Source organism: Heterocephalus glaber, unplaced genomic scaffold (assembly GCF_053883595.1).
Source record: "Heterocephalus glaber isolate CG9 unplaced genomic scaffold, H.glaber_assembly_v1.0 deba00001463, whole genome shotgun sequence".
Taxonomy (NCBI): domain Eukaryota; kingdom Metazoa; phylum Chordata; class Mammalia; order Rodentia; family Bathyergidae; genus Heterocephalus; species Heterocephalus glaber.
In genome coordinates, this window is record NW_028258310.1 from 16,253,089 (window position 1) to 16,271,523 (window position 18,435).

At 33.6% G+C, this 18,435-nt stretch overlaps 1 protein-coding gene across 4 annotated transcripts; it reads left to right on the forward strand.

Annotated features, from left to right (window-relative positions):
• Positions 1–79: 79 nt before the first annotated feature.
• Positions 80–15,170, forward strand: Yipf5 (Yip1 domain family member 5). Of its 4 annotated transcripts, none has more exons than XM_013075751.3 (7): positions 80–244; positions 751–870; positions 2,458–2,491; positions 8,513–8,685; positions 9,546–9,691; positions 11,563–11,744; positions 13,036–13,978. In XM_013075751.3, exons 2-7 carry the CDS (start codon positions 816–818, stop codon positions 13,196–13,198), a joined length of 753 nt encoding a protein of 250 aa, XP_012931205.1. In that variant the 5' UTR covers positions 80–244; positions 751–815; the 3' UTR covers positions 13,199–13,978. The 4 variants fall into 4 exon arrangements, with proteins under 4 accessions (XP_012931205.1, XP_004854394.1, XP_004854395.1 ...); XM_013075752.3 differs by lacking the exon at positions 80–244 and adding an exon at positions 302–484; XM_004854337.3 differs by lacking the exon at positions 2,458–2,491 and having other exon boundaries at positions 13,036–15,170.
• The last annotated feature ends 3,265 nt before the right edge of the window (positions 15,171–18,435 follow it).

Consider the following 18,435-nt stretch of genomic DNA (forward strand, 5'->3'; position numbering starts at 1 on the left):
GGGCCAGTCAGTTGATACTGCGCATGTTCCATATCATTCTCCCGCCCCTTATCCCCGCCCGTCCTCCAACCAGAGAGCGGGAAAACCTGCCAACACGTCTGTGCGAGTCAGCGTGCCCCGGAAGCAGTTCTTTAGCCCTGTGACACGTAGCGACCGGCTGGTGTACCTTTTGGAGTTGAATTTGCGGGGTTATTAGGGGCCGCCCGTGCTACGGCCGCTGCCGCCACTGCTCCCTCCACCCTTGGTGAGTGTCCCAGGCCCGTCGCACTTCTGGCTTTTCCCATAGCTGTGCGGCGCAGCTTGTTGCCTTCTTTTCGCGCGGCACCGTGACCCTTTCCCTCACACCTCACTCCCTTTCAATCTTCGTTTTGACGCGGTCCCTGCGCCTTTTATGCGACCTTCCGGGATTCTTCACTTTCCTGGCAGGCTTGGAGCTTTATTTTGCAAGGCGGCACTCTTGCGGGCTGTGTAAAGCTGTTTCAAGGTGAGGAATCATCTTTGTTACTGATATTTTAGGTCGGCGTGGAGCCACTCCCCTCGACCTCGCCCCTGCCGCAGTCATATCAGCTCCATGAGGTCCAAGTGTCTTCCTGGGCTTCGACTTATTTCCTTAAGTCTGTCCGAATGCTGCTCGGTTGCCACAATTAGAGAGGAAATGTTGCTGTCTTCTCTATTATTTGATTAATCAGAATGCCAGAGTAACTTAATAGGACTTTAGGCATAAACACTGCCATTTTTCTTCTGTTGCAGATCTTTTGCGATGTCAGGTTTTGATAATGTAAACTCGGATTTCTACCAGACAAGTTACAGCATCGATGACCAGTCCCAACAATCCTATGATTATGGAGGAAGTGGAGGACCCTATAGCAAGTAACTTTTTAGCTTTGTCAATTTATGTAGTTTACACTTCAGGGAAAGCATGTGTTTAGAATATTTGCTTCTACTTAAAACTAAATGTGAATATGTCGCTTTTTAGGAATATCATTTTTGTCCCAATCTTTTTTAGTCCGGAGATATCTGTGATACTGATACAGGTTTGAAGGCTTAGGTCTGTTTAGAATTTGTTGTCTTCTGAAAACCTGGTGTGCCAGCATAAAAACGTAGCTTGTAGTAACTGTATTTCTATGGCATTTAAGATGAGAATGAAAACTTCAGGTAATTATTTAAGCTATTTAGTTTATCGAGCCAGTTAAACCTTTAAAACATTTTGACAGCTTGTTTGGTACTTAAATCATTGCAACTTTTAGATTTTATCAACTTTAATTGACAGTTCATAAGGATAGTGTTTAATAATGAAAATCGCTGATTTTCATATAGTAATTGTCATTTTAATTCTTTACAAAAGCATTATAGTCAATATCACAGAAGTTACCAGGTGCAAATTTAAGAGATTTCAAAACCTTTTTTTAGACTTCGAGCTGTTAAAAAAAAAAAAAGAAGAATTTTATAGTGCCTTGTGTTGTAATAGAAAAAAATACACTAGCTGAAGGTTTTCTACCAGTCTCTTTGAGGGCATCATATCCTTAGTCTCATAGAACCTTAGAGAAAAACCTTATTTGACCTCCAGTCTAGAGTTTTCCTATACCAAATTACTTACCCTTTTTAGATAGTCCTGGACCTCCTTGATAATCTTATAAAAACAATGGACCTGTTTTCTAGATATATATGCATACATTCACTTACACACCCACATAAATGTACATGTAACTCCAGGTGGTTCATAAGTTACCTTTTCTTCATCTCTGGATCCTGAATTTAAAACCCATGAAGACTTTCTCAGGATGAGAGCAATGCAACGTTGTATATCTAATCAGTCTATAAGAAACATGCAATACTAGCCTGTGTTAGAATTAATATATCTGAATGAAAGTGCCAATGATTTTTAAAAGACAAAAATCAAATTCAGCCCCACTGTGTTGTCCACCTTAGATAGGCTCTCCTTTTTATAACCCATGGCCTCTTTGAATCTGCTTAATTGGAGAAATTTAATTTGAACAGTGTGAATGAGTATATAAAAGATACCCTCTATATCTAATCAGTGATGGTGAGCCTTTTAGAACTTTCAGCGATAACAAACAGCTGGCTTCCAGACACAAGCCATAGGTTTGCCACCACTGCATATGAACTACTTCTTTCTTTTAAATTCTTAATTACTGTACAGACCAGTGAGGGCTTATCTCTCTTAATTAGGGAGAATTGGAAAAATTAGAGTGGAAGATTTTCATTCATTTCTTTGTTTTTTGTTTTTTGGTGTTTTTTACTGGGGATCAAACTCTCGTCCTGCTGTGGGGCAGGCAGTTTCATTCATTTCTTTATCTAAATTTATATTTTTGGTTAGTACTCTGTATGGGAGGGCAAATATATTATTGGCCAAAATCCATCTAGTAAACCATTGTTTATAACAACAAGAGATTTGGAGATTCAACCTGTTTTTAACCAAATGACCTTTATCTTTAGATTCAACAGAAGTATTTAAGATTGCAGCTTCCAGGTTTGTGTTTTTTTCTATCCTGTCCATGTTTATTTCACTTAAAGATGTGATTTATCCTCTTATTCATGGAATTTCAGTTGTCCACACAGCAGCTGTGTAGGTATTTTGCTGCTGACCATTTTCAAAATTCCATTCCAACCAAATCATGTGCCAGTAAAAATTGCTTCAATACTAGTGAGGAAATTGTATTCCAGATAATTAACCATTACCACCAGTTACTAAATACAGGTATATAGATACTGTTTGAAAAAAACAAAGGATGTAATGTATTAGGAGTAATAAATATGGGCTTCTGAGCTTTATAAAAAACTTGGACTCTTCTATTTCTATGTGTACCTTCAAGTAGATCTGTGATGTAATATTTTAAATGTCCAGCTCCATTTACCAAGTAATATTGTGCTAACTTGTTTACAGCTATCAGGTGATAACCTTTAGCCCTCTGTTGGTGAAAATCTGGGTTCAATTAGCATATTTGGATTGTCTGCAGTTTGACTTATTAGTGTATAATTTTGCGTTTGCACTCTGAAGTCAGCTTTCACATTTTATGATTTCCTCTGTAGGTATTTCACAAGGATCATTTATACATTCATATACCAAACAAACTAAAAGCAGAAGATCCTTTGACTATAACCTATCGTTGCTGTGTATGTGCCTGTGTGTGTGAGGAAGAGTAATTTTGGATAGATCCCACATTGCAGTCTAGATATGATTCTAAAATATGTAGTATTATCAGTCATTTATTTTCTAAAAAACTATACCTTCATGAAATATCTGAGAATTTTCATGAACTTAAGTAGGCAACCTAGTATGTAAAAAGGCTCTGTCTCTGTTACTGATACAATACATATGAGAATATTGATTTAGCATATACAACTTTTCCTCCTGTGAAAGTGTTGCTTTATTTTGTAAAGATTATATATATCTACCATGCCATGTATTAGTTTAAAACCAGCAAGTGTGATTCAGAAATTTTCCTGAACATGTACTGCTGGAAAAGGCAAATAGTGAAATTTCATGGTGTTGTCTTTCTCACTTTTGCATTTGGAAGATAAAATAGTGATGCTGGAGGGGGCGCATTTATAATACTGATTCAAAGAAAGAGAAATCTCTACAGTCTGATCTGTTCAAGGTGTGGAGCCCTATGTGTAGATGCTTCAGTTACCTCTTTTTTTCTTTTTTCTTTTTTATGAGTACACTGCATGTTTGTAATATGGAATAGTGATGTTTGTTTGGAGGAATTAGTGTGTGCATGTAACATATCTTGATGGTTTTCAATTGATTTACTCCTCTGTTCCTATTCTCCCCTCTTCCCTTGGCCCCCTTTCCCATCTGCAGGAGTCTGTCTTCTAATTTCTTCTTTATTTTAGTTGTTCATTTACTTATATTTTAGGTTCCTCATATAAGAGAAAACATAATCTTTTAACTTTCTTAGTCTGTGTATTTTACTTAGATGATGGTCTCTGGTTCTATCCATTTTCCTACAAATGACGTGACTTCATTCCTGAGCAATATTCAATTGTGTCTATATACCACATTTTCCTTACCCATTCATCTTTTCCCAGGCATCGAGGCTATTTCCAGAGCTTAGCTGTTGTGAATTGTGCCACTGTAAACATGGGTATGCATCTGTCTCTATAGTATGATGTCTTTAATTCTTTCAGGAATATACCCAAGAGGTAGCTGGGCCAAATGTTCTTTCTACTTTTAGATTTTTGAGAGTCTCCACGCTGACCTGTATACTGGTTGTACTAATTTACATTTCCACCATAATACAGTATAGGAGGGTTCCTTTTTTCTCTATCCTCACCAGTATTGTTTTTTGTGTTCTTGATGATAGCCATTCTGACTAGGGTAAAATGGAATTCCAAAATTATTTTGATTTACATTTTCCTAAAGGCTGAAGATGTTGAACATTTTTTCATGTACGTTTTTTTGGCCATTGATTTTTTTTTTCTTTTGCTTAGCAGCTTTTTAATTTGATGTAATCCCATTCTTGATATTATTTCCTTTGCTATTAGGGTTCTATACTGGAGGTCTTTGCCTATGTCTATGGCTTCAAGTGTTTCCCTCATGCTATAGTTTCCCAATAGTTTCAAATAGTTTCAAAGTTTCTGTTTCTATATCTGGGTCTTTGATCTATTTTGTGCTGGTTTCTGTACAGATTGAGAGTTAAGAATCTATTTTCAATGTTTTGAGAGAGGATATCCAGTTTTCCCAGGACTATTTGTTAAATATGCCATCTCCTCCAGTGCATGTTTTTGGCTTTGTCAAAAATTGGATGGTTGTAAGTGCATGGGGTTGTTTTCTGTTCTTTTCCATTGGTCTACATGTCTGTTTTTGTGCTAGTATGTTTTTGATGCTACCTTTGAAACAATTACTTGAAGAATTTCTCTTCCTTGAAATTTATGGATCTAATTCAGTAGTTCTCAGTATACACTGCAGATGCTAGGATCCTTGAGACTTTTCAGGGAGTTTTTAAGATCAGAAGTTATTTTCATAATAATATTAACATATGGTATGTTAACATTTACACTCATTTTGCAAAAACCAGTGTTTGGTAAGTCTCCTAGCACCTGACTGTGAATCAAGGTAGTAGCATCAAATTGTTCTCATGGTTACACTTGATGGAGGATAGATGAGTATGTTTCATTTAAGGATTCCCTTAATGGAGCATTAAGAATTGTCATTTTGTTAAATCTTGACCCTTAAGTAAGCATATTTCTTTAATATTCTGTGTGACAAAATTGGAAGCACTTGTAAAGCATTTCTGTTCCATAGAGAAGTTATGGTATCTCTAGGAAAAAGTACATGTGCAAGTTGAACCAGCTGCTTTTTAGTGAAGATTATTTTGTTATTTGAAATAACAACTGAAAGACAAACTGGTCACTCAGACTTGAGTATTTAGCAGATAATTTCTCAAAAATGAGTAAGAGTGTCACTTCAAGGAAAACAACTGACAGTATGTGTCTCTGGTAATCATTTTTTTAGACAAAAATAAAGATTTTGGCATAAAAAGTTCATTGATGCTGCTTCAGATTCCGTGTTGCTACTTGAATTTTAGAAAACTTTTGTTTTGAGTTTTAGCATAGCATTAAAATATTCATGATGATCTGAAATCTTATTATAATACTGTTTTCCAACTACATGTCTGCAACATTAGGTTTTCTTCAAGTACTTCCATTAAAACAATCTATCACAACAGGTTGAATGCAGAAGCAGATATAAAAATATCTTTCATTAAGCCAGACTCTAATGAGATTTTTAAAAAATATAATACAGTGCAATTTTTCTTAGTAATTTTTTGTAAATATTTTTCTTCATAAAATGTATTATTTTAAATGAATTAAGAAATATTTAAAATATGAAACATCAAATTTCTTTCATGGTAAATATTGATAAATAATAGCTTCCATAAACAAAAACACTTTGAGGTTTTAATACATCTTAAAAATAGAAAGAGGTCCTAAGAGCAAAGAGTTTGAGAAATGCTACTCTATACTATTCATTTTGGTTTTGTGTTGGTGCATATTTCTTCCTTGTATCTCTCTGAAAATAAAATACAGTCTGTTTAAACAGATTGCCGAAACTGCCAGAGTTTGTCTGGTAGTTTCATAAACTGATAAATCTCAACAGATATACAACAATATATAATATACAACAATAGCATATTGTATTAATTCAGGCCATGTAAATTCTTACCCTAGTTCAACTAGCTAGCCCTGTTGGAGGACAGTGTACATGTGTAGATGAGTGTATGCATACCACAAACAATGAAGAAATACCTATACAGAGCAGAATATTAGAACTATCTTTATAAGGTAGGATTTTGAAGTGATTTTTATTACAGCTGTTAAGAGCCTCATTTTGAATGCTGGCACCAACATGGACAAATTATTTTAACTTAGAGTTCAGTTTTCACATCTTTATAATGAGAAAGACAATTGTATCTACTCAGAGAGTTGTAGTGAGGATAATAAGAGATAATTCACATTAAACACTTAAATGTATGCTTTACAAATAGTAACATCCAAAAAGATTGTTTTGTATGTTTTCGGTTAAGATACTTATATATCGCATGTAAGATGTTTTAGAATTAACCAAATTCAGTGAGTAATGAATATCGTACATTTTTAAAGGTACAAAAGTTTATAATGTGAAAATTTAGATTTGTGTATTTCCTTTATATTTCCAAATTCCTTTACTTGGCAATTAGATGTTTCTTTATACTCCCAGAACTCTCCTTGGCATATACAAGCATGTGTATGTGTGTGTGTATTTTCTTAAAAGCACAATCATAATGGTTATATATAATTTACACTATTTTAAACATTACTTTTTTTCACTGAATATTTTTTGATTATTATTTTCATTAGTACATATAAAATTGCCTCATTCTTTTTAACAGGTACATAGCAATCTATTATATGCTCAAATCACAGTATATTTACTGTTAGCTATTTGTTCAGTCTTTTACTATTAGGATATTAGTGCAGCAGTGAATTCTATATTATATAGTTAGAAAAATGAAAAATATTTTTTAAAACATGTATTGAACTAGTTTGATAATTCCTGAGAATCATAGTATCCAAAAAGATTGTGTATGCCTGAACATTTACATCTTTTTCATTTTCTTTTACTCAAGATGTGTAATTAATTTAAAAATTAATTTTAATTTTAGAATTTCAGTATTAATGGATGTCATTTTACTTTTGCATTGTCCAAAAAGGAACCACAAATTTTTTAAAGGTAGACTAAAGAATTTTTAGTCTCTGATATTTTAAAATATTTTCCTTTTAAATAAATGTTTTACTTCTGTATTTCTTACTATGTAATTAGACTAGTCCCATTAATTGATGTCTTGTTTTCCCAGAAGATAGTAAAACAAGTATTTAAAGATGTGCCTTCAACATCCTCATGTTCCCTCTCATTAAAATAGCTGTGGTAGGAAGATAGATTTTTCTTAAATGGGAAGGGAATCAAGAGATGGAGGAAATGGGAAGGGAAAGAGAGGGAAAGAGGATGAAAAAGGAATTAAACTGTGTTATGTACATGTACCAATGACATACAAGGAATATAAACATTAGTGCTAACATGTACTAATTACAATTTTTGTTTTGGTGTTTGTTTGTTTTGTTACCTGGGATCGAACTCCGGATCCTTGCGCAGCAGGCTGTGAAACCATTGAGCTAAATCCCCTGCCCTAATTACAATTTTTAAAAATAACTGGATAAAGGACCGGGGATTTAGCACAGTGTCATTGTGCCTGCCTCACAAGCTCGAAGTCCTGAGTTCGATCCCCGGTACCAAAAAAAAAAAGGGTATAAAAATAAAATATCCATGGTAAGGGATCTCCCTCTAAATACAGAAGTTACAGAATTTGCTATTAGTACAAATGAGACAATAGATGCACAACCACTTTGAAAAATTTAAAGAACTATTCAAATGCAAGGTATACTGATAATATATTCTGAAAGTTTTCACAAAAAAGTTTACTTTTCCCATGCTGTGTTTTAAAATAGATGATTCTTTAAACTCCAGGTGATCTTCCCACTTGTAAGACATGACATACTAAAAAGAGTAAAGAAGATAATTTAGTGAATATCCAAATTACCATGGAAAATTGCATAACGTAGTGCAAGATCTGTTATCCTAAGCTTTCCATTCATTGTCTTAGGCTCTAAACTTATTTCATAGCATATCATTATATTATATATTCTTACTAAAAAAGAAAAATAAACAAGATGTTTAAGTATTTATTTGTTGGCTTTAAGCATTTAAAAGTATAATAGTTTATAAACTGCTTAAATTCTGCACAAGGGAATACTGGCATCAGAAGGTTCTCTAAATTTTTCACTGTACTCAGCTTGATCATAGTAATTTCAGTCAACCATTTATAAACAACCTAGTGTGATATCCTAATACTCTGTAGCTATCAAATGAAAATTTAGTAATTTAAGGGATACCAATTGTCAGGGTTTTGGAATACTTCTGAGAAATTTAACTTCCTTTTTTCTTTTATAGACAGTATGCTGGCTACGACTACTCACAGCAAGGCCGATTTGTCCCTCCAGACATGATGCAGCCACAGCAGCCATACACTGGACAAATTTTCCAGCCAACTCAGGCATATACTCCAGCTGCACCTCAACCATTCTATGGAAACAGCTTTGAGGATGAGCCACCTTTATTAGAAGGTAGGATTGGTTGTAACATTTGATAAGGTTGAATAAACCCTACCTGAAATGCTTGGAACCAGAAGTGTTTCAGATTGTGAATTCTTTTGAATGTTGGACTATTTTTATAGACTTTAATCTGTTAGCATCCCTAATCAGAAATCCAAAAAGCCTAATATCTGAAACTGTTGCAATATCATGGTGTTGTTCAAAAAGTTTTGGATTTTCCGAATAGAGATGTTCACCTTGTACTTCATAGTATCCAACCAGTCAGTGAAAGTATATTTTTGCTTGGAGAAGTTGTCCTTTCTTTTAAAAGACAGTCTTACAAAACAGTTTTTTACTTATTTTGGAGACTGTACATAACAGTATGTTGGGCTAGAGGGGACCAGATTTTTAATAGATTGGTAATAAAATATGTCAGAATGTGAACATTGACTTAAGATTATTAATTAAATCCCATCAGTGGAAGAAGTGAAAGTAAATAGCATGATATTGATTATCTCTCCAGAAACATGTACACATGTGCATGGAGACATAGTTTTGTATACAATTTCATGGGGCCCTCAAGCATTCCTGTAATCTCAGGTAAAGAACTCTCACTATAACCTTGACTATTTTTTGCTGTGCAGTAATACCTGAGAGTCTGTTTCATCAGATCAGTACCTTTTCCAACACTAAACCAGAAATTATATACATGTAGGAAAAGCATTACAAACAATGAAGACTAGTATTTAAAACTTAGTATAATAATATGATTTAATATTGCTAGATCTTTTGATTCTGGGGGTTTCATTGTTTCTCCTGTTCCAACATAGATTGTAGCAAATTAAAGGCATGCCACAAATATAAGCTGACTTTTTAATTTTCTTTTCCTTTAGAGTTAGGTATCAATTTTGACCACATCTGGCAAAAAACACTAACAGTGCTACATCCGTTAAAAGAAGTAGATGGCAGCATCATGAACGAAACTGATTTGGCAGGACCAATGATTTTTTGCCTTGCCTTTGGAGCCACATTGTTACTGGTAAAATTTTAATTTCATTTCTCAGTGTGTGATTAAAGAACAATTGTTAAGTATTTCACAAAAAGCCATTTTTGAAATTCTTCTTACATTTCAAGTTTTGATGTGTTTTAAATGGCATTGAATTGGTTGAATTTATACCTTTTATCACTTCTCCACCAGTACTGCAATACGTACTATATAGCATATTTTAAAAATAGCTTGTTCTAATTAGTCCAGTTATTGAGGAAAGCACAAGAATTAAAAAACCAAGTAAATAACATACATGACCTTAGTACCTCATTAATATTCCCTTTTATTGGGCCAGGGATTTAGCTCAGTGGTTTCGCCACCTGCTGCGCAAGGACCCAAGTTCAATCCTCAGTACCACAAAAAAAAAAAATCCCTTTTATCCTTTTTACTTTTCAGAGATTGACACTATTTTTCCCCTGTTGCTCTTTGTTTTAAATAAAAATACCATTTTTATTTTTTTTAATGGTTAGTGTTTTGTTGTTTTGCGAGGGTTACTTTTCTATATATTTTAACTTTTAATGAATGAAAACATTAAAATGAAAAACAGGTTTTGCTCCGTGTCTCCTACCTCCCCAAGAATGTTAAAGTCATTTTGAAAATGACAAGACTTTGCAAAGATAATTGTATTTGTTTGATTTTATCTTATTATCTGAATTATACAGGATAAATAATGTAAGGGTAGAAGATGGAAGTTTTAGTCAGAGGCCTGGGCTCGAACTCAGTGCTCCTACTTTATCCTTGACTAAATTACTCAATCCTTCAGCTCCCTTTGATGATAATCCTGTGCTGCCCACTAACTAAAATAAAATAAGACAGACTATGTGAAAACAGTTTGGAAAGTTAAAACATTATGTGAATGTGAGATTTTATTATTGCCACGTGAATGAATTCATCAGTGAACTAACTCAGCTTTATCAACCTTCCACACACTCTTAATCAAATATTTACAATTAAAGTTTGAGTCAACAGAAATCTCAATTTTTTTTCCATTCATCACAATCTGTAGAGGTATTCTCAAGATTGAGTCTTACATGACAAAATTTGAAAAACCGGGACATTTTGAATGTTTCTTGATAGACTAAGTTTAGTGATAGCATGACCTGAATATAGTACTTTTTTGCATAACTTGACTAATAAGGTAGTTCTAATTTAGCTAATCTTTGCTGTCCTAAAACTGTTCAGTGATTTCATTTATAAGAGAAAAACTGTTAGGTTGATGTTTTGTTTTGTTTTGATTTTTCTCATCCAAGGACTGTAAAAACCAACAATTTGGAAAAGTATGAAAGAAAAATTATCTTCAATTATATTCCCCTTGGCTTTTTCTCTTTCCTTACCCATAGACCCTTGGGTTCCTTCTTATCCTCACATCTTTTCTCTTAGCTTTTCTAACACCATGTAAAATGAATAATAAAATCATTTCTGCTGTTAGATTATGGCTGTTCGTGGGCATGAGAATAAGTTGCCTTGGCGCATTTTGAGGGAATAGGTGCTTTCAAGGCTATTAGCAATTATCCAGACATTTTGAATAGCTTTCCACCTTTGTAGTTTTATGTGCTTAGAGTCAACTAAAGCTCCTTTTAGAAATAAGCTGTTTTAGTTGATTATACTATTATTTTGCCCCTATATTTGTTCAGTTCTATGCCAAGCTCAGATGCTGTCTAGAAAATCAAATATCTGTGTATTAGGAGGTGATACTTTAACCTTAAGAAGGCTATGAAACCTGCTCTGCTCTTTTACTTCCCTGCCTGAAGATTTTGATACTCGTGTATTGAATAACTTCTACATGTGCCATTTAGAATGAAATAAAGTCAAGAATAACTTAGTTTTTGCCCTTTAACCTGTTATCTTTTCTTTACTCATAGGCTGGCAAAATCCAGTTTGGCTATGTATATGGGATCAGTGCAATTGGATGTCTAGGAATGTTTTGTTTATTAAACTTAATGAGTATGACAGGTGTTTCATTTGGTTGTGTGGCAAGTGTCCTTGGATATTGTCTTCTTCCCATGATCCTACTTTCCAGCTTTGCAGTGATATTTTCTTTACAGTAAGTACTGATTTTTATTTTGGAGTTGGACCAATTCTGTATAATAGAATTCACCTCACCTTCTGTTTAAAATAATCATTGATTCAATAAACATGTCAGATAGTGCTTCTTATAGGTAACGACTCTGCTACATGATTTTGGAAGATCAACAATGAAAGTGGGAATAGGTTTTGAAATCTTTTATACCATCTCTATTTTATGTGTGATGAAGAATTTTACTACTTTTATGTTTATTGACCAGTGTCACAGCAGTAACAAATTGAATAGTTGTGATCCTTAAATGGAAAAGTTCCAGTCATTAGGGTTAAAATTTTGCTTACCCTCCTTCATATACTTTAGATCATGTCAGATTTCTTGACACCTTTGGGCATATGTAGAATATATAAATATTAAATCCGTATTCTGTATGTTTGTAAGGTGTAAATTTATTTCTGTAAAGTTCTTCGTGGTCAATGCCAAGATGATCTCTCAGTATTTCAAGCACCTCTTTGTGGCTAATGCTAGACCAATGATTATGCTTTGTTATACTAAGAATGGTATACTTAGAAAGTTAAACTGAAGGTTTAGGAGAAAAGCATGTGTAACTATTTGTCTCATAGTAGAAATTTGACAGAATAATGACATTATAGTATTCTTTTGAACAAAAATGCTTCAGGTTTTCATAGAGGCAATGGCTTCATCCTTATTTGTTAAGAATTGACATTAATATTTAAATTTTAGGACCGGGGATTTAGCTCAGTAGTTCCGCCGCCTGCCCCACAAGTGCAAAGTCCCGAGTTCAATCCCCAGTACAAAAAAAAAAAAAAAAATGAATTTTAGAGGAGAATTTATTTTTTTTACTATAACACCGTTGCTCACCCAGGAAAAATTTTGTTTCCCGGGATATTTGGTATGTCTGGTGACAATTTTGTTGTCACAGCTGGAGTTTGGTGGGAAACTGGTATCTTGGTAGAGACCAGGGATGCTGCTGAACATCCTAACAATGCACAGAACAGCTCTTACTGCAAAGATATATCCAGCCTAAATGTCAACAGTGCCAAGGTTGGGAAGCCTTGTATTTTAAAAGAGCAAAAATAGAGTTATAAATGAGATTTTTATCACATGAAATGACTTAGCATCATTGAATTCACTATGGGGCTCATTTTAGCCTTTGGAAAGAAATTATTTCCAGAAATGTCTACGTGTGGATTTAAAATACTTTTCTTCAGAACAAGTGAATGTAGTATACCTAACTAATATCTCTCCCCCCCCCCTTTTTCTTTTCTCTTTCTTTTTTTTTTTTTGCTTACAGAGGAATGTTAGGAATCATTCTTACTGCTGGAATTATTGGATGGTGTAGTTTTTCTGCTTCCAAGATTTTTATTTCTGCATTAGCCATGGAAAGACAGCAACTTTTAGTAGCATATCCTTGTGCTTTGTTATATGGAGTCTTTGCCCTCATTTCTGTCTTTTGAATGGAGTTTATCTGGAATGTGGACATCAGTGGGCCAAATACACAAAGAGGACCTTGAACTCTTAAATTGGACCAGCGAACTGCTGCAGCGCAACTCTCATGCAAATTTATGATGGACATTGGAGCAAAGGAAGTAAACATTTCTTTTGTTCATTTTTATAGAACTTTTGAATACTATATTGGATTTATCTGCCGTGTGACTAGCTTTAAGTGTTTGTGCTGTTTCTTTCCTTTTCCTGCAGCTTTTGAAAAACAACTTTTTTCCTTACAAATTATATTATGATGTTTTTGATAGATTTTTATTAGCTGTGGAAAACCAACCACAAAGCTGGTAATCTTTCTTAAAAACAACCCAATTATAGTAAAGCAGACACAACACTTATTGCAGAAATGTTTTTCCTAGGAATTAGGAAAGAAAGTTGTCTTTGTTCTCAAGTTAGGAACACTCAAGCCACCCCCCCCAGAAAAAATCCCAATGCAGAGTTTTGAGTTTGCAGTTCAAAAATTTGACATTCCTGTAAATTATCTCATGAAACTTTTGCTAAAATTCAGTTTTGAAAAGTTTATATTCTACCTTATTGTAGATAAGAAATGTGAACTGCCATATTAATGTTCATTAAACCTGGACTGGCCACATTAATGCTTAATTGGATCTCCACCTTTCCCAAGAAAAAGATAATCGCTAACCTTTTTTGAGAAAAATACTTAAAATTTCACAATTTCAGTATTTCAGTTATCCATGTAAAGTACATTTGATACATATTAAAAATTTCCCAATTAATTTTAAGTGTTGAGTGTACTTTTACTAAACCACTGTTCTCTGTGTCTTGATTTCTTCAACTAAGGACTGATTTTGACTCCCAATTTCATTTAAGCTTTAAACATAGTTACCTACTAAGGAATTAAAAAAAGGTTAAATGAAAAGCAATTTACTTTGAGTTACAACATTATTTTCTTAATTTTATTTGATTTATGCTGTTATGCTCTCTTGTCAGAAAATTTGTAGGAAAACACTATATCCTGTATGAGGTCACAGACATTCTGGAGGAACTACCTCTGGTTCTGGACAAAACTCAGCTATGAGAAAGGCATGGTATGGGGAGGAAAATGTTTCTTTTCTTTTTTTAAGAAAGAACCTTTCAGACTAAGTAAAAAGAAATGCCAGACTGATATATTAATGTGGTTTTTTTTTAAAGATCTGTACAGTCTGCAGAGAAAACCACAGTATATTTTCTTTCTTTTTTTTTTTTGGTATCGGGGATTGAGCTCGGGACCTTGTGCTTGCGAGGCAGGCACAAGCTAAATCCCCAGCCCCAGAGTATATTTTCTTTTTAGAGCAAGTTTTCAAGCATTAAAGGAGATTGAGATAAAGCATATTTCTTACAAAGATCTTAATTTCTAATCTCTGGCATCACATAAATTTTTTTCATTAATTTTTGATCTGGAGAAATAATAAAAATTAGGTTTGGGCTAGGTTTTCAAACTTAACAAATTGTTTTACAATATTTTTATTGTAATCTTTTGATACTATCTTTGTCTTTTCCAACTTGATTTATAAAATACAGTTCTTGTTAAAGCAAGTGTATGAATGTCTCCCATTAATACTCAGTTCGTTCTTATGAACAGGGTAGATGGTGCCTTGGAAATTAAATTACTCATTCTTGGTTAGATTTAACACTGAATCGTCAAGCGAATTTCCCAAATGGACCAAATTATCTTCTTAATCTGTTCACTTCCCCACCCAGCAAAATGATTTTTAGTTTAAAATCATGTTATAGAGTTTTTTGTTGATTGTCTTATTTAGTTCGAAAATAAGATACAAAACTATTTAATATTTAAGTATTGCTCTGTCAAAACAGTCATACAGTAGAGTTGGATCTGATGCAAGAGTTGAGTTCAAGAGTTTGCTTAAAGAGTCATGTATAGCCAGTGTTTCTCTTAATAAAATTCTCCTTAGGTAAAAAATACAATATGTGTAGCCATATTTATGCATACATTAAAGACTGGTATATTGTGTCTCAAAAAGTAGTATGTAGCAGTTTTTTTTATTAGCATTGGAATATGTTTCTTCAGTTAAATATTAGGTAGAGTATCTGGCTTGCTTTAGGACCCATTTTATCCCAAACACAAGTACCTTTTCATACTAGAAATACTCTGAGCATAGCTTAAAGTTTACTAAGAAATTGAAACTCACTGGGGTGACAGATTGGAGGGACCATACCTCACCCAGGTCTTGGGCTCAGTGAGTGCAATTTCATATACACTGGTATATTGTGTCTGTAAATATGTGCATGCCAAGGATATGCAGTTAATTTCACATATAGTGTAAATGTTTTATGACTTTGCTATAATGTGTTTACCTGGTATTTTAAAGAACTGTTTAACTAGATTTGTGGGAAAAACATTATTTCTTAAGATGTAGTTATAGAGATGTAAAGTCACTGGCATCCAATCAAAGAGAATTTAAGTAGTGTTGTATTTTGGCATTTTGAAAGTATGTATTTTTAACCTTGATAGACACTATTCAATCAGAATTGCTCCAAAGCTAAGTTCAGTTGTCTCATACTTTAAAATTACCCAATTATGTTTGCAGTGTTTATTATCTACAAAAAACGTTATATGGCCCATGATATTAATGGAAGAATTTAGAACTTTGATCAAAAAGAGAAGTGTACAGTTAGAATCTTACCCTATAGAATACTTTGACTTGGTCATCAAAATTTAGTGGAAATCAATACTACATTTGGCCATGTGTCTGATATCACATAGAGCAAAGCTGATGTAAGAACTCAGACAAATTGCTTATTTTGCACTGTGGGAAGAAAAATATACGCACACATACAAACAAACATATATGCCTGTTAGCTTTTCATAAAGTATTGCTCAAAGTTTTCAAAACTATGTAGCACCTCCACGGTACAGCTTGTAGCATTAAATCTGGTTACCACTGGACCTTCCTTTAAAATGCAAGACTCCTATCCAAAAAATTCCCCAAGTTAAATCTGTCCTCACTGTCCACTGACTCATTTTGTGATGTCAGATTTCAAGTACTAGTTACTAAATGATCCCAGTCTTTATAAATTCTACTTTACTTGGAAATAAGACCTTAAAATATTTCTCAAGTAGTTTATCAGTGTCTAAAATGTTTGGTTCAAAATATGAACTTGGGGAATGAAACATTTAGAATCAAGCAAAAACAAGTACTTTTTTCAAAGGTACTTATAGCATATAAGTTAACAAGTGGGTCTTTTGGGAGTATATTTAGGATTTGGAAGCAGTGGCAATAGCAAGAGTCAGGTTTTGGGGAAGGCCTTAAAGAAGAATTGATTGATGGTGCTGTAATGAAAATTAAGAATGATCTGTGGTTAGCTTATTCAAAACGTAGTTTGTTTTCACACAACCTGAAATAAAGCATATCCCCGTGTCTCCGTCCAGTATGGACTGTTAATATTCTTTATACCATAAAAGAAGAAAGAACTTTTAAAAATTAACTCTACTCCTGCACCATACAAATTACTGAAATTTTAATTGTAGCATATTTCCATTACTCGGTAGTTTTATAATTGAGTGAAAAGTAAAATGAAGTTAAATATTTAAATTGTTGATTTTTATGGATTGGCAAAATAGTCAAAAGTATGTGTTATTATTATTACTGTTATTAGCAAATACTCAGGAGTGATGGCCCTGTAAACTGAATGATGAAGTCTGATAGTATGCGGTTCTGATTTTGCATCACAGATGGAAATATTTCTTTTGCCCCGTCCACAAAGTTCCTACCTTTGTTAATGAAGAACATTATCTGCTGATGGAGCACAATGTCCTGTGTTTGTGCAAATAAATTAAAATGATTACATACTCAAATGAGGACTAATTAAATGCAGAACTGTTCTCCTAATTTAAAAGCACAAAATATTGAGCACATTAGGTTCTATCGAATATTACATTTTTATGAACTTAACTAATTAGGCTTACTTTGCATGTATAAATTTATTTTATTTTTGAAATGCTCAAAATCTAGTAGGTCACAGAATGATTGTATGTTAACATGTTTTCAACAGCTTTTTAATACTTGTGACACTGAATAAAAAAATTGGAAAATGAAGTAGATAGTGGAGCCACTTAAAATATTTTAAAATTATTCTTTTTTACCTAGTTGAGTTACTCTGATTCTCTTAAAAGTAAATAGTATAATTCTTTTTTCCTAATTAAAATATAGTTCTGAAGAGTATCTTTGGAAAATTTAATGACATTTCTGTGGTTTTCAGTTTTGTGGTCTTTGATAATATTGGAAGACTTGGTAGATGACTCTTCAGACAATCAGTGCTCCTAAAAGCTTTTATTTTGTGTTTTATTTTTCAAAATGGGAACATCATTTCATTTCGCAATTATACCATCAACATAAAGATTATTACTTCCATACAGTAATAAAAAGGGACATACTGATAAGCTACTTTAACATGGATGACCCTCAAAAATATGTTAGGTCAAAAAGGCCAAAAACCACATAATCCTTTTTTATTTATTTGACTTTCTAGAAAACTAAATCTATAAAGACCATAGGTTAGTACAGTAGTTGTCAGGAGGTGGTGGTGGGTGGGCATTGAACTCAAATGAGCAGAAGAGGGGTTTTTGAGTGATTTTTGCCTGGGTGGTAGAACAGATGTCTGTGTTTATATCTGTAAAAGAGCATGGTTTTAGGGTGGAGTTTAATATAGGAAAAAACAACTTTTTGTCAAGGGGTGAAAAATCCACAGTACCAAAAGTGAAATTGACCCCCAAATTTCACTCCACACACATAACTCCCTTTATATAGATTGCTGTGCATTTTATCAAACTATACACACAGAAACCCTCTTTCCCCTAGTGGCTTGTATACACATTTGAATACACACATACCTTTAAAAAATTTTTTTATTGCAGTAAGCCCTTAAAAAATTAACCATTTGACCATTTTAAAGGGTACTTGTTCAGTGGCCTTTGGTATATTGACAGTGTACAGGCATCACCACTATCTTCAAAACATTTCATCACCTCCAAACCAATCCTGTACCTCTCAATCCCCACATCCCTGTACACTGGTAACCACTAACCAGTTTTCTCTCTCTGGATTTGCTTATTGAGGACATTTCATGTAAATGGAGGCCTTTTGTTCTTTCATCCAGCACAGTGATTTCAATGTTTCCTTTTTTAAACTCAGCAATCTATTATAGGTACCATGATATGTGCAGAGCCTTAAGA

Bases quoted from the DNA above. Each gene is read 5' to 3' on its own strand.
- Yipf5 (XM_004854337.3), top strand. From the start codon at position 761: ATGTCAGGTTTTGATAATGTAAACTCGGATTTCTACCAGACAAGTTAC. The intron at 8,686-9,545 runs GTAGGATTGGTT...CTTTTCCTTTAG, and splicing joins TGAGCCACCTTTATTAGAAG to AGTTAGGTATCAATTTTGAC. The intron at 11,745-13,035 runs GTAAGTACTGAT...TTTTGCTTACAG, and splicing joins GCAGTGATATTTTCTTTACA to AGGAATGTTAGGAATCATTC.